This window comes from Scyliorhinus torazame, chromosome 10 (genome assembly GCF_047496885.1).
Source record: "Scyliorhinus torazame isolate Kashiwa2021f chromosome 10, sScyTor2.1, whole genome shotgun sequence".
NCBI lineage: Eukaryota > Metazoa > Chordata > Chondrichthyes > Carcharhiniformes > Scyliorhinidae > Scyliorhinus > Scyliorhinus torazame.
The window spans coordinates 151,887,438-151,903,521 of record NC_092716.1 but is presented as its reverse complement, the minus strand read 5'-3'; the positions used below and the strand labels follow the sequence as shown (position 1 = coordinate 151,903,521).

General features: G+C 48.1%; 1 protein-coding gene across 1 annotated transcript; it reads right to left on the bottom strand.

The window, feature by feature from the left end:
- Nucleotides 1–6,743: 6,743 nt before the first annotated feature.
- Nucleotides 6,744–15,799, bottom strand: fjx1 (four-jointed box kinase 1). The gene is made up of 2 exons (XM_072518824.1): nt 12,698–15,799; nt 6,744–12,535 (listed from the first exon to the last, which is right to left on the bottom strand). The coding sequence occupies exon 1, from the start codon at nt 15,461–15,463 to the stop codon at nt 14,336–14,338; it is 1,128 nt and encodes a 375-aa protein (XP_072374925.1). The 5' UTR covers nt 15,464–15,799; the 3' UTR covers nt 6,744–12,535; nt 12,698–14,335.
- Nucleotides 15,800–16,084: the final 285 nt, after the last annotated feature.

Sequence of the window (16,084 nt, the reverse complement as noted above, 5' to 3'; positions counted from 1 at the left end):
ACTCCCTCCACCACCAGTGTATTGAAGCAGCAGTGTGCCCCAATCACTCCCTCCATCACCAGTGTATTGAAGCAGCAGTGTGCACCAATCACTTCCTCCACCACTAGTGTATTGGAGCAGCAGTGTGCACCAGTCACTCCCTCCACCACCAGTGTCTTGAAGCAGCAGTGTGCCCCAATCACTCCCTCCATCACCAGTGTATTGAAGCAGCAGTGTGCACCAATCACTCACTCCACCACCAGGGTATTGAAGCAGCAGTGAGCACCAATCACTCCCTCCACCACCAGTGTATTGAAGCAGCAGTGTGCCTCAATCACTCCCTCCACCACTAGTGTATTGAAGCAGCAGTGTGCACCAATCACTCCCTCCATCACCAGTGTATTGAAGCAGCAGTGTGCACCAATCACTCCCTCCATCACCAGTGTATTGTAGCAGCAGTGTGCACTAATCACTCCCTCCACCACCCAGTGTGTTGAAGCAGCAGTGTGCACCAATCACTCCCTCCACCACCAGTGTATTGTAGCAGCAGTGTGCACCAATCACTCCCTCCACCACAAGTGTATTGTAGCGGCAGTGTGCCCCAATCACTCCCTCCACCACTAGTGTATTGAAGCAGCAGGGTGCACCAATCACTCCCTCCACCACTAGTGTATTGAAGCAGCTGTGTGCACCAATCACTCCATCTCCAGTGTCTTGAAGCAGCTGTGTGCCCCAATCACTCCCTCCATCACCAGTGTATTGAAGCAGCAGTGTGCACCAATCACTCTCTCCACCACCAGATTATTAATGCTGCAGGTTGCACCCATCACCCACCCCACCACCAGTGTATTGAAGCAGCATTGCGCACCAACCACTCCCTCCACCACCAGTGCACTGTCGCAGCAGTGTGCACCAATCACTCCATCCACCACCAGTGCACTGTCGCAGCAGTGTGCACCACTCACTCCATCCACCACCAGTGCACTGTTGCAGCAGTGTGCACCAATCACTCCCTCCACCACCAGTGCACTGTAGCAGCAGTGTGCACCAATCACTCCCTCCACCACCAGTGTATTGTAGCAGCAGTGTGTACCAATCACTTACAAAGCACTAGTGCACTGTAGCAACAGTGTGCACCAATCACTCCCTCCACCACCAGTGTATTGTAGCAGCAGTGTGCACCAATCTCTCCCTCCACCACCAGTGTATTGTAGCAGCAGTGTGCACCAATCAGTCCCTCCACCACTAGTGCACTGTAGCAGCAGTGTGCAGCAATAACTCCCTCCACCACTAGTGTACTGTAGCAGCAGTGTGCACCAATCACTCCATCCACCACCAGTGCACTGTTGCAGCAGTGCGCACCAATCACTTCCTCTACCACCAGTGTTCTGTAGCAGCAGTGAGCACCAATCACTCCCTCCACCACCAGTGTATTGAAGCAGCAGTGTGCACCAATCACTCCCTCCACCAACAGTGTACTGTTGCAGCAGTGCGCACCAATCACTCCCTCCACCAGCATTGTATTGTAGCAGCAGTGTGCACCAATCACTCCCTCCACCACCAGTATATTGAAGCAGCAGTGTGCACCAACCACTCCATCCACCACCAGTGCACTGTTGCAGCAGTGTTCACCAATCACTCCCTCCACCACCAGTGTATTGAAGCAGCTGTGTGCACCAGTCACTCCCTCCACCACCAGTGTATTGTAGCAGCAGCGTACACCAATCACGCCATCCACCACCAGTGCACTGCTGCAGCAGTGCGCACCAATCACTCCCTCCACCACCAATGTATTGAAGCAGTAGTGAGCACCAACCACTCCCTCCATCACCAGTGTATTGTAGCAGCAGTGTGCAGGAATCACTCCCTCCACCACCAGTGTATTGTAGCAGCAGTGTGCACCAATCACTCACTCCACCACCAGTGTATTGAAGCAGCAGTGAGCACCAATCACTCACTCCACCACCAGTGTATTGAAGCAGCAGTGAGCACCAATCACTCACTCCACCACCAGTGCACTGTAGCAGCAGTGTGCACCAATCACTCCCTCCACCATTAGTGCACTGTAGCAGCAGTGTGCAGCAATAACTCCCTCCACCACTAGTGTACTGTAGCAGCAGTGTGCAGCTGTCACTCCATCCACCACCAGTGCACTGTTGCAGCAGTGTGCACCAATCACTCCCTCCACCACCAGTATATTGAAGCAGCAGTGTTCACCAATCACTCCCTCCACCACTAGTGTATTGAAGCAGCTGTGTGCACCAGTCACTCCCTCCACCACCAGTGTATTGTAGCAGCAGTGTGCACCATTCATGCCATCCACCACCAGTGCACTGCTGCAGCAGTGCGCACAAATCACTTCCTCCACTACCAGTGTACTGTAGCAGCAGTGAGCACCAATCACTCCATCCACCACCAGTGCCCTGTTGCAGCAGTGTTCACCAATCACTCCCTCCACCACCAGTGTATTGAAGCAGCTGTGTGCACCAGTCACTCCCTCCACCACCAGTGTATTGTAGCAGCAGCGTGCACCATTCATGCCATCCACCACCAGTGTATTGTAGCAGCAGTGAGCACCAATCACTCCCTCCACCACCAGTGTATTGAAGCAGCAGTGTGCACCAATCACTCCATCCACCACCAGTGCCCTGTTGCAGCAGTGTTCACCAATCACTCCCTCCACCACCAGTGTATTGAAGCAGCTGTGTGCACCAGTCACTCCCTCCACCACCAGTGTATTGTAGCAGCAGCGTGCACCATTCATGCCATCCACCACCAGTGTATTGTAGCAGCAGTGAGCACCAATCACTCCCTCCACCACCAGTGTATTGAAGCAGCAGTGTGCACCAATCACTCCATCCACCACCAGTGCACTGTTGCAGCAGTGCGCACCAATCACTTCCTCCACCACCAGTGTATTGTAGCAGCAGTGTGCACCCATCACGCCCTCCACCACCAGTGTATTGAAGCAGCAGTGAGCACCAATCACTCCCTCCACCACCAGTGTATTGAAGCAGCAGTGCGCACCAATCACTTCCTCCACCACCAGTGTCCTGTCGCAGCAGTGTGCACCAATCACTCCCTCCACCACCAGTGCACTGTAGCAGCAGTGAGCACCAATCACTCCCTCCACCACCAGTGTATTGAAGCAGCTGTGTGCACCAATCACTCCCTCCACCACCAGTGCACTGTTGCAGCAGTGCACACCAATCACTCCCTCCACCACCAGTGTATTGAAGCAGCTGTGTGCCCCAATCACTCCCTCCACCACCAGTGCACTGTTGCAGCAGTGCGCACCAATCACTCCCTCCACCACCAGTGTATTGTAGCAGCAGTGTGCACCAATCACTCCCTCCACCACCAGTGCACTGTTGCAGCAGTGCGCACCAATCACTTCCTCCACCACCAGTGCACCGTTGCAGCAGTGAGCACCAATCACTCCCTCCATCACCAGTGTATTGTAGCAGCACTGTGCACCAATCACTCCCTTCATCACCAGTGTTTTGAAGCAGCTGTGGGCACCAATCACTCCCTCTATCACCAGTGTATTGAAGCAGCAGTGAGCACCAATCACTCCCTCCATCACCAGTGTATTGTAGCAGTAGTGTGCACCAATCACTCCCTTCATCACCAGTGTATTGTAGCAGCAGTGTGCACCAATCACTCCCTTCATCACCAGTGTTTTGAAGCAGCTGTGGGCACCAATCACTCCCTCTATCACCAGTGTATTGAAGCAGCAGTGTGCACCAATCACTCCCTTCATCACCAGTGTTTTGAAGCAGCTGTGGGCACCAATCACTCCCTCTATCACCAGTGTATTGAAGCAGCAGTGAGCACCAATCACTCCCTCCATCACCAGTGTATTGTAGCAGCAGTGTGCACCAATCACTCCCTTCATCACCAGTGTTTTGAAGCAGCTGTGGGCACCAATCACTCCCTCTATCACCAGTGTATTGAAGCAGCTGTGCACACCAATCACTCCCTCCATCACCAGTGTATTGAAGCAGCTGTGGGCACCAATCACTCCCTCCATCACCAGTGTATTGTAGCAGCAGTGTGCACCAATCACTCCCTCCATCACCAGTGCACTGTTGCAGCAGTGTGCACCAATCACTCCCTCCATCACCAGTGTATTGAAGCAGCTGTGTGCACCAATCACTCCCTCCACCACCAGTGTATTGTAGCAGCAGTGAGCACCAATCACTCCCTCCACCACGAGTGTATTGAAGCAGCAGTGTGCCCCAATCACTCCCTCCACCACCAGTGTGTTGAAGCAGCAGTGAGCACCAATCACTCCCTCCACCACTAGTGTATTGAAGCAGCAGTGTGCCCCAATCACTCACTCCACCACCAGTGTATTGAAGCAGCAGTGAGCACCAATCACTCCCTCCATCACCAGTGTTTTGAAGCAGCAGTGTGCCCCAATCACTCCCTCCACCACCAGTGTATTGAAGCAGCAGTGTGCACCAATCACTCACTCCACCACCAGTGTACTGTAGCAGCAGTGAGCACCAATCAGTCCCACACAAGCCTTTTGTAGCAGCAGTGGGCACCAATCACTCCCTCCATCACCAGTGTATTGAAAGCAGCAGTGTGCACGAATCACTCCCTCCACCACCAGTGTATTGAAGCAGCTGTGGGCACCAATCACTCCCTCCACCACCAGTGTATTGAAGCAGCAGTGTGCACGAATCACTCCCTCCACCACCAGTGTATTGAAGCAGCAGTGAGCACCAATCACTCCCTCCACCACCAGTGTATTGAAGCAGCAGTGTGCACCAATCACTCACTCCACCACCAGTGTATTGAAGCAGCAGTGTGCACGAATCACTGCCTCCACCACCAGTGTATTGAAGCAGCAGTGAGCACCAATCACTCCCTCCACCACCAGTGTATTGAAGCAGCAGTGTGCACCAATCACTCACTCCACCACCAGTGTATTGAAGCAGCAGTGAGCACCAATCACTCCCTCCACCACCAGTGTATTGAAGCAGCAGTGTGCCCCAATCACTCCCTCCACCACTCGTGTATTGAAGCAGCAGTGTGCACCAATCACTCCCTCCATCACCAGTGTGTTGAAGCAGCAGTGTGGACCAATCACTCCCTCCAGCACTAGTGTATTGAAGCAGCAGTGTGCACCAGTCACTCCTTCCACCACCAGTGTCTTGAAGCAGCAGTGTGCCCCAATCACTCCCTCCATCACCAGTGTGTTGAAGCAGCAGTGAGCACCAATCACTACCTCCATCACCAGTGTATTGTAGCAGCAGTGTGCACCAATCACACCCACATCCAGTGTACCGTAGCAGCCGTGAGCACCAATCACTCCCTCCACCACCAGTGTATTGAAGCAGCAGTGTGCACCAATCACTCACTCCACCACCAGTGTATTGAAGCAGCAGTGAGCACCAATCACTCCCTCCACCACCAGTGTATTGAAGCAGCAGTGTGCCCCAATCACTCCCTCCACCACTAGTGTATTGAAGCAGCAGTGTGCACCAATCACTCCCTCCATCACCAGTGTGTTGAAGCAGCAGTGTGGACCAATCACTCCCTCCAGCACTAGTGTATTGAAGCAGCAGTGTGCACCAGTCACTCCTTCCACCACCAGTGTCTTGAAGCAGCAGTGTGCCCCAATCACTCCCTCCATCACCAGTGTGTTGAAGCAGCAGTGAGCACCAATCACTACCTCCATCACCAGTGTATTGAAGCAGCAGTGTGCACCAGTCACTCCTTCCACCACCAGTGTATTGAAGCAGCAGTGTGCATCATTCACTCCCTCCACCACCAGTGTATTGAAGCAGCAGTGAGCACCAATCACTCCCTCCACCACCAGTGTGTTGAAGCAGCAGTGAGCACCAATCACTCCCTCCACCAGCAGTGTATTGAAGCAGCAGTGTGCACCAATCTCTTCCTCCATCACCAGTGTATTGAAGCAGCAGTGTGCACCAATCACTTCCTCCACCACCAGTGTATTGAAGCAGCAGTGAGCACCAATCACTTCCTCCATCACCAGTGTATTGAAGCAGCAGTGTGCACCAATCACTCCCTCCATCACCAGTGTATTGTAGCAGCAGTGTGCACCAATCACTCCCTCCACCACCAGTGTATTGAAGCAGCAGTGTGCACCAATGACTCCCTCCACCACCAGTGTATTGAAGCAGCAGTTGTGCACCAATCACTCCCTCCACCACCAGTTTATTGTAGCAGCAGTGTGCAGCAATCACTCCCTCCACCACCAGTGTATTGTAGCAGCAGGATACACCAATCTTTCCCTTCACCACCAGTGTATTTTAGCAACAGTGTGCATCTATCACTCCCTCCACCACCAGTGCGCTGTAGTAGCAGTGTGCACCAATCACCCCCTCCACCATCAGTGCACTGTAGCAGCAGTGTGCACCAATTGCAAGGTGCATTGCAGCAAATCAACAAGCACCTCCCAACAACACCTTACAAATCCATGACTTGCATCATCTGGAAGGATTAGGGCAGCAGAATAATGGAAACAAAAGCACCTGCAAATTTCCGTCCCAAATCACACACCTTCCTTACTTTGAAGTACATGTGGCATTTCCTCAGGGTCTGTGGGCCAAAATGCTGGAACTACTTTCCTTTGGGCCCTCTGGGCATTGCAACATCACGTGAACAGCAGTAGTTCATGAAGGTGGCACACTACCACTTTCTCAAAGGCAATTTGGGACAGGCAATACAGTCTTCCCAGTGACACTCACATCTCAAGAGGAATAAGAATACTGTCAACAATTCAAAAAAGACAAAAGAAATTGGCCTTTTATTTTCATACATCACATTTTAGTCTGATAAAGCCTTCAAATACCTTATTACAATAATTCAGATATCATTTAAAACATATTAACAAAATGTAAGGTGCATTGTAGGGATACTGTAAAATTGTGAATAATCCACAAAATTTCACTTTAGGACATCAAACTCCTACAGCTGATGTTTAAATAAAGGTTACAATCTGCCACAGACAACACGTGAAAAAGTTCTCCTAATTAAATATTCAGTGTTTGGATGGACGGTAACAGCTGTAATATCTCAGCTACACGCGGGAATGGGGGGAAAATCCACCAAACAATAAGTCCATGCAAAAAGACTTGGGGGACTCCACAAGGTAAATGGTAGCTCCACAACCATTGAAGGAGGACTTTCAATAGTCATCATCAAAGTGAGTTTTGAGCATTACTTCTAGTAAACTTATAAATATACTACTTGAAAGTGATTTTTCCACGGGCAGCACGGTGGCTCAGTGGTTAGCCCAACTGTTTGAATCCCGGCCCTGGATCACTGTCCGTGTGGACTTTGCACATTCTCTCCTTGTCTGTGTGGGTTTCACCCCCACAAAGATGTGCAGATTAGGTGGATTGGCCATGCTAAAATGTCCCTTAATTGGATTTTAAAAATTGGGTAGTCTAAAGAAAGTGATTTTTCCATCATGACAAACATAAGAACATTTTCCATTATGTTCAAGATGTCCCTGGTCCATATGGACCACAGGAAATTCTCCCAAAGTGAGCGCCCACTTTCAGTTGCAGTCTGGAGTAACTCTGGGGTGAGCAGTCAAACCACTTTTAACCTGTATTCCTGTGGCCTGATGTTAGGACAGTACCGGAACAGTGAACAACACCCTGCAGAAAAAAGCTGCAAGCCTGATTCCTAGTGTAGGAGGATTGAATTATTAAGAACTGGAGAAACACATGTTTGTCAAGATGGAAAATGATATGGATAAAAGCAATTCTAAAATATTAATTTTAGTTAAGCTGTGCCATTACGATAAGAGAGCACAGTTTCAAGCTGGTGATGGTAGCAATTTCTTCCTTATTGAATGAGTGAAGAACACTTGGAATGAATGGACTTTTGGTCAAGCAGGCAGGGTCATGGAGGCAGAAACCCTGTGATCATTCAAAAGGTTATGGATGCTATGACAAGGAACGGAATTGATGAGACCTTCCACTTCACACGATCTATCTTGCAGTATGTCGGCACCTATTCTACAGTGAATCAACGAGGGTTAGAGATGGTGCAAACATGTACTGTATTATTAACCATTCCAAAGCACCAGAGGGACAAGGAGCGAATTTATCAGAGAAAGAATACAAACTTTCAATATCTAAATAGACGCAGCCAATAAATTAAAAGAAATGGATCGACTCTCATGGGGATGGCTAGGGACACTGGACATAAACCCCTTGGCTGCTGACTCACTCCTACCCATAGCACAGTCAGATCAGAATATGAACCTATTTTTAAAAGGCCTCACGATAAAATGGGTATGAGCTGAGATTCCAGATTCATCCACCAGAAATTTGAGCGTACATCTAACACATCAGCCTCTTTGACATTCATATGAAAGATTTTCTTTTTAAACGTGACCATTCACACTTTTAAGACATGCCAGTAAAACAATACCAACAAGGGAGGGATTGTCGCTAAAAAAGCTCAATGTTAGTCAAGCAGAAGTTATATAAATTACAATAGAAAAACATACATTGCAAAATCGTGTCACATCTGTATATACGTGTGCATGTGTACACCACAAATAGCTGATAGTTGTGCTTCTGGAAGCTGAATTAAGGAGACACATGTTATGATACATTTATATACATTATATGTGAAGCATAAACACGGGTACACATCAGTTGGATTATGTGGCCTGTTTTTGTGCTGCCAATTTGATAGAAGTGATTCTCAGTCTGTGCTCTGCCTATATTCTTTCACCTGCTCTATAATCGAGTCCTCCCACCTCACTCCTGCCAATGTGTAATTACAGGAAGGATGTATGGATAAAGTTAAGCTATTACATTAGATTTCTACTCCCCATTTGTGCTCTGTATTGGTGGGAATTTGTTGGGAGGGCAGGGTCAGTATTCAACCAATGTTAAAAACTCCCAGATCTCATCCAGATGTTCAAACATGCTTTTAAGGTCATCATTCCCACATATTCTTCTAACCAGCTTCACACTCTCTTCCTTCCATAAAGGCTTTCCCTTTTTGAAGAGGGCAAATGCAAACACTTTTGTTCTCCTTATGCCATGCATTCTTGGAGAGAGCTAGGTTTATCTTGCATGGGCAGTTTTCATGTGACAGCATGTTTGGGGAGGGATGAAGAAGGAGCAGACTGGACAGAACTTTCCACAACTCATTTGTCCTCTCAAATCTTCTCCCCTTACCCACTCCATCTCACAGGGTCCACATTATGGAGTACAGTTTACCAGGAGCACTGTTTGCCTCGTGGGAGCGCTGTGCAAAGATTCATTTGGCAATCCCTACACATTACTTGAAATTTATATATTTTTAAACACAAGTCTGGTGTCAAATCTGCTTATATACTCCTGTGGTTGTGGGAAGGTGTGTTTGGAACATGTAGCTTAAAAATAGCTGACAAAATGGTCAGGGATCAACTTTGCTGTGCATCAAGGTCTTGGCAGAGTCCAGTTCACTCAGCACAGATTGAACTGAACCGTGGACTCCTGGTATGTACGGTTCAGCTGAGAAACTTTCTGACCTAATTTTGAAAAAGTGATAAAGTACTGTTAATATGAATAAAGCTGGACTGCGCGGTGGTGCAGTGGTTAGCACTGCTGTCTCACGGTGCTGAGGACCCAGGTTCGAGTCACTGTCCGTGTGGAGTTTGCATATACTCCCCGAGACTGCGTGGGTTTCATCACCACAACTCAAAGATGTGGAAACAATGTAGATTTTAAACCACCCCTTGCGGCCATTTATACCCATGGATTTTGAAGAAAGCCAATTCCAAGCTTTAAGTTGAATGGAGAACGATGTCACTGCTATCTTCACAAGTCCAGAAGACTGGAGGATAGCAAATGTTGTCCCCTTGTTCAAGAAGGGGAGTAGAGACAACCCCGGTAACTATAGACCAGTGAGCCTTACTTCTGTTGTGGCCAAAGTCTTGGAAAGGATTATAAGAGATGGGATTTATAATCAACTAGAAAATAATAATTTGATTAGGGATAGTCAACACGGTTTTGTGAAGGGTAGGTCGGTCCTCACAAACTTTATTGAGTTCTTTGAGAAGGTGACCAAACAGGTGGACGAGGGTAAAGCAGTTGATGTGGTGTATATGGATTTCAGTAAAGCGTTTGATAAGGTTCCCCACGGTAGGCTATTGCAGAAAATACAGAGGCTGGGGATTGAGGATGATTTAGTGGTTTGGATCAGAAATTGGCTGGCTGTAAGAAGACAGAGGGGTGGTGGTGGATGGGAAATGTTCAGCCTGGAGTTCAGTTACTAGTGGTGTACCACAAGGATCTGTTTTGGGGCCACTGCTGTTTGTTATTTTTATAAATGACCTGGAGGAGGACGTAGAAGGATGGATGAGTAAATTTGCGGATGACACTAAAGTCGGTGGAGTTGTGGACAATGCGGAAGGATGATGCAGGTTACAGAGGGACATAGATAAGCTGCAGAGCTGGGCTGAGAAGTGGCAAATGGAGTTTAATGCAGAAAAGTGTGAGGTGATTCATTTTGGAAGGAGTAACAGGAATACAGAGTACTGGGCTAATGGTAAAATTCTTGGTAGTGTGGATGAGCAGAGAGATCTCAGTGTCCATGTACATAGATCTCTGAAAGTTGCCAACCAGGTTGATAGGGTTGTTAAGAAGGCGTACGGTGTGTTAGCTTTTATTGGTAGAGGGGTTGAGTTTCGGAGTCATGAGGTCATGTTGCAGCTGTACAAAACTCTGGTGCTGCCGCATTTGGAGTATTGCGTGCAATTCTGGTCGCCGCATTATAGCTAGGATGTGGAAGCATTGGAAAGGATGCAGAGGAGATTTACCAGGATGTTGCCCGGTATGGAGGGAAGATCTTATGAGGAAAGGCTGAGGGACTTGAGGCTGTTTTCGTTAGAGAGAAGGTTAAGAGGTGACTTAATAGAGGCATACAAGATGATTAGAGGAGTAGATAGGGTGGACAGTGAGAGCCTTTTTCCTCGGATGGTGATGTCTAGCATAATGGGACATAGCTTTAAATTGAGGGAAGATAGATATAAGACAGATGTCAGAGGTAGGTTCTTTACTCAGAGAGTAGTAAGGGCACGGAATGCCCTGCCTGCAACAGTAGTGGACTCGGCCACATTAAGGGCATTTAAATGGTCATTGGATAAACATATGGATGATAATGGAATAGTGTAGTTAAAGTGGGGAATTAGATAATAGTTAACCAGTTGTATTTGCTGCATATTTCATTATGGTTCTTGTTATAAATAAACAATAATTGCATTTAACCGTACAACCCTGGTGTCTAATTATTGGGCAGCCAAGGCCAACGATTTCAGGTATTTTTCAAAGAATTATTGGTTAATTCACTTGTGTAGTGACTCCTGGTCAAATGGGCCTGGAATTGACCGCACACTCGCCCAGCTTGTCATACAATTGGTATTGTAGTCTTTTTTTACACCATGTGTCTTAGAGTTGCAAGTTCATGGTGCCACTTAGCAGAGAGGCATGCCACACAAATTATCTCCTCAGGTAGTTTCTGACCAGCAATTCTAAAACAGAAAATGCTGAATCAAATGCTGGCTGAGTGATCCCAGTAAATGTACAGACAGTGACTTCTATTTAACGACTTGTAATGGATGCCGTTTGTAGAGATTAAGAAAAGTTCTTTAAGGTTGATAATCAATACACAATAGTAAATAACAGATTAATGGCCACTGTTCCCTTGAAATGTCCATTCTGCATTTAGATATGTCACTTTACTGCCTCATTCTTCCTCAACTGCAAGTGTCTAACCAGCTGAAATAGCCAGTTTATTTAAAATAGCTGGTTTATTTTAAATACACATCAACTTGTCCTGTATTTTCCCTCTGAAATATATGCTTCATCGCCTTCTTAAAGAAGCAGCATCATTGTACAATTGAGATAGACATAAGCGGCCTATAACCCTTCCCTTGGAACTGCCTCTGCCTCAAACGCCCCCACAGAAAACATGGGCTACAAAGTCAGGTGTTACCCTCACCTTATTTTATGCAAAGATGAGTGTGACTAGATAGGTCACTGCCATTCAATTGCCCCTCCCTGTCCAAAAATAATACTGCAAAACGATGGGCAAAATGCTTTACTTTTTCACTACTTTTAATGTGCTGAAAATGTCAATATAGACTGATTAGGCTGAATGGCCTATTTCTGTGCTGTAGATGCCATGTAATCCTATGTAAACATCATGTCCAATTGTGACAACTGTATTTTTACACCGAGAAATCAGCAGATTGAGCTACTGAAGGCTCCAAGGCAGCAGTTACCTGGCCTAGATGTTCATTCTAAACCAAGAGTTTTAATTGTAATATCCTAAATAGTGTCAACATTATAAAAAAGCCACTTTAAATGTAGATGATTTAAGCCTGAAGTAATAGGTACTATTTGTCATGAGGCAGCACACACAGCAATTTCTGAACTCAGAAGGCTAACCTTTTGAGAACTTACTTGTCATTTTGGATGATTCCGATACAGTAAAATATCACTGCCTACAAGCATTAATGTGGAGATGCCGGCGTTGGACTGGGGTGAGCACAGTAAGAAATCTTACAACACCAGGTTAAAGTCCAACAGGTTTGTTTCGATGTCACTAGCTTTCGGAGCGCTGCTCCTTCCTAAGTAAACCTGAGGAAGGAGCAGCGCTCCAAAAGCTAGTGACATTGAAACAAACCTGTTGGACTTTGACCTGGTGTTGTAAGACTTCTTACTGTACAAGCATTAAATAAATCCTACACCTGAGGATATTTCTCTAGCTTCAAGCTCAGTTCATTTCTCTGAGAATTTCAAAGGTAGTTAATCAAAATTCAGAGATCACAAGAAGCCATCAAAGTTCAGGACTGCATCTTTAGTAAAAACACGTCAAATGTTTACCAGTTGCATAACTTCACCCCAGACAGTATTGGATAGATCCCAATCACACTCAGAAACAAAACAAAGTCTGCATCATACAGCATAGAAAAACCCTTTCGGCTTTTTAGAAAAAGCCATAAAATTTTGTTCCACACCCCAACCTTTTCACCATTACCTTGAAAACTGGCCCTCTTCAAGTCCCTATGAAATGTGCTTCAACCACCCTCTTATGCTTTCCAAATTTTAACATTTCTGTGAAAAAAGTCTTTCCCTCTATTGCTTTTCTCAATTATTTTATCCCTGGTTACCAACTCACTTGTATTCATATTGTCATTAATGAGAAAAACTTCCTAAAAAGGTCACAGTTTGGACCTAGCCTGTGTCAGGCAAATGCTGTTTACAAAAATAAGCTTGGGTTGGTCTATGTTAGGTAATTCTTGGTCACATTTCCAAACAGAAACTAGTCAATTTGAAAGGACCCTGGTCACTGTCACAGACAGAGCCTACTCTGTTTAAACCAGATTCTGCTTAACATTCAGAGAGGTAGAATATTATTGCTATTTCTATACTCTCCGAACTAGGAATTGTCTGCATTCTTCTGGTTGTGATCTAATGATACCCACAGAATATCTGTTTACACACTAGCTGTTGCAAGACTTTGACGGCAGATATTTTAAATTCACATTTTATTTACAGATCAACCTTAATCTGTGAATGGAGAAACAAGCTTGAGGGGCTGAACTCATATTCCTACTTATATGAATCTAACACCAACAGTCTGCAATGGAATATATATTTAGTCTTAAGTTTAAAATGTGTGATTTCTCACGCAGTATCGTTCTTGCAACTGTGTTGGTTGCCATTATGAATCATCCTGCAACAAGGTTGAAGACTAGCCCAACCTGATGACCACTTGCCACTCCAGTTGCCCAGGAAGAAATTGCTGGGAGACAGTTGCATTGCAGTAACTAAAAGAAAACAATTTATGTTTTGTTTAGAGTACACTATAGTGCAGCAAACCAATGGTGTATACTCATGTTTAAAATATACAAGGTCGGCTGCTGTTTTATGTTACTGTCCAAAATGAATTTCATTCCCAAGATGTTACAATAAGGTTTATAAAACAGAAAAGATAAGTTACAGGAAGAATTTGTGATTTTATAGTCACACTGTTTGAACAGCAATCTCTTAATGGCTGATATGCTTGATGTTATCTCTGACCCATCATGTCTGGCCCATCATGCCTGGCCCAGCGAGCCCACAACCCTCAATGCACAGCCTTCAGCAACATTCGAGTTTAGGTTCCCCTCCTCCAAGCCAGGAGAAATACCCCAAAAGCATCTCGTCTCATTTTGCTCAAGGGCACCTCCTGGTGGTCTGTTAGTTAATATCACCCAGGTGGCTGGTACACCCTGCCCTTGCAATCAAGGGCACAGGGGGTTAACTCGACAAGGGGAACTGTGGAAAAAATCCAAACCAAAAAAATCAATTAAAACTTATTTACTATATTTTGCTTTACACTGCAGTATATGTTTATACAAACGATCAGTCCGGTTCTGCAACATCTCAGCATGGTCTTCAGATAGGAATCCCATTTGAAAGGCCAGGGGTTCACTGGCCCTGTATTGTTCAAATAACTGATTGGCAACATTTTGGGACTTGTGCAACTCAGCAATTTTCTTTGCAGTTTCCTTCCGGAAGATGCATAGGGTATTCAGCAGTGCCTCGTGGTACCGGTCCCACATGGGCAGCACCCTGTACCCATGGACCAACCCTGCCTCATTGTCAATGAAGACCAGAGCCCCCTTGGCAGTCCGGTGGAGGTTATTGGTCGACCTCTCCATTACCCTGGAGTCCCATTGCAGACTCAGGAGGTTGCTGGCCAGTCTGTCGAAGTTGGCGGTCAGGTAGTCAAAAAGGATGAGGTCAGACCATTGCACCAGCTCCAGCATCTCCTGCTTTGTCACATTGGCCAGATCTTCCAGCAAGGGGTGCAGCCTCCTCCCTTCTGTCCGGAGAGGTGGCGGGGCCACCACATCGGTGAGGTTGCTGATCCACTCTGTGAGGCTGACGATGGACTTATCTGCCCACTGAGAGCCTTGAATATCCTGCCTGACCCTCAACCACTGCTCGGTGTTGGTGTTGACCCTGGACAGAGCCAGAGCGGGGACGTTACGAATGCCCAGGAGCCTGGAGAGGTAGAAAGAGAGAGTCTCCCCCTGCACTTGTTCTGGGTTGATGCCGTACCTGAGGCAGGCTCTGGTGCCATCCGAGAAGCGAGCCAGCCTGTTGGACACCCTCCCGCAGCCTCTCTCCAAGGACACCAGGCGGGAGGAGCGGGCTTTCAGCTGCCAGCGCTTGACGTGGAGGTCGGAAAATCCGGCGGGGGGAGCGCCATCCAAACGGTCGCTCCAGAACACGTCCTGGGCAAGCGCTGGGGCCGGGGCAGCCCGGGGGTCAGAGCTGGCCCTCGGAGCGCTTCTCCTGCCCAGCTCCGGGGACGCGGGAACGGCGAGAAGAGTTCGGAAAGTTTTGTCTTTGCTCGGGGGAGAGGAGGAGGAGGATCCCGGAGAAAAAGCCAGCAGCGCGATCAGAGCCCGGGCGGCCAGCAGCGCGATCCTCATCCCGGCCCGATCACTGAGGACAGCTTCACTGAGTGACTGCCGCCGAGCTCAGCACGTCTTCAGCCTGAGAGCCGCTCCCGCAGCCCCGGGGACCCCCGCCCGGCCCGCATGATCCAGCCCAGAGAGCGCGCTGCTGCCTCCGCCGCTCCTCACTCTCCCCGTGCCGGGACTGCCAGCACCAACTCCGCTTGCAGCCCGCTCACTCCCTCTCTCCTCGGGCTCTCCGGCTTTCAGCAGTCACCATGTGACCAGAGCTGGGACCGCCCCGACTCTCTTCAGAAGAGCAGCGAGTCCGGCGCTGAAAGAGGCTCAGCCAGAGCGGCACAGCGGCGGCCACAATGGAGCGTGTGAGCCCTCCCCCCACCTCCGAGCGGCGGTCCCCGCCCCTTACCCCCCGCCCCTTACCCCCCACTCCCCCGCCCCTTACCCCCCACTCCCCCGCCCCTTACCCCCCACTCCCCCGCCCCTTACCCCCCACTCCCCCGCCCCTTACCACTGCCCCGCACCTTACCCCCTCGCTTGCCCAACCCCTATATCGCTCCCCCAATCCCCATCTCGCTCTCCCATCCCCTATCTCGCTCCCCATTCCCCCTCTCGCTCCCCCATCTCGCACCCCCATTC

Bases quoted from the DNA above. Each gene is read 5' to 3' on its own strand.
- fjx1 (XM_072518824.1), bottom strand. From the start codon at position 15,463: ATGAGGATCGCGCTGCTGGCCGCCCGGGCTCTGATCGCGCTGCTGGCT.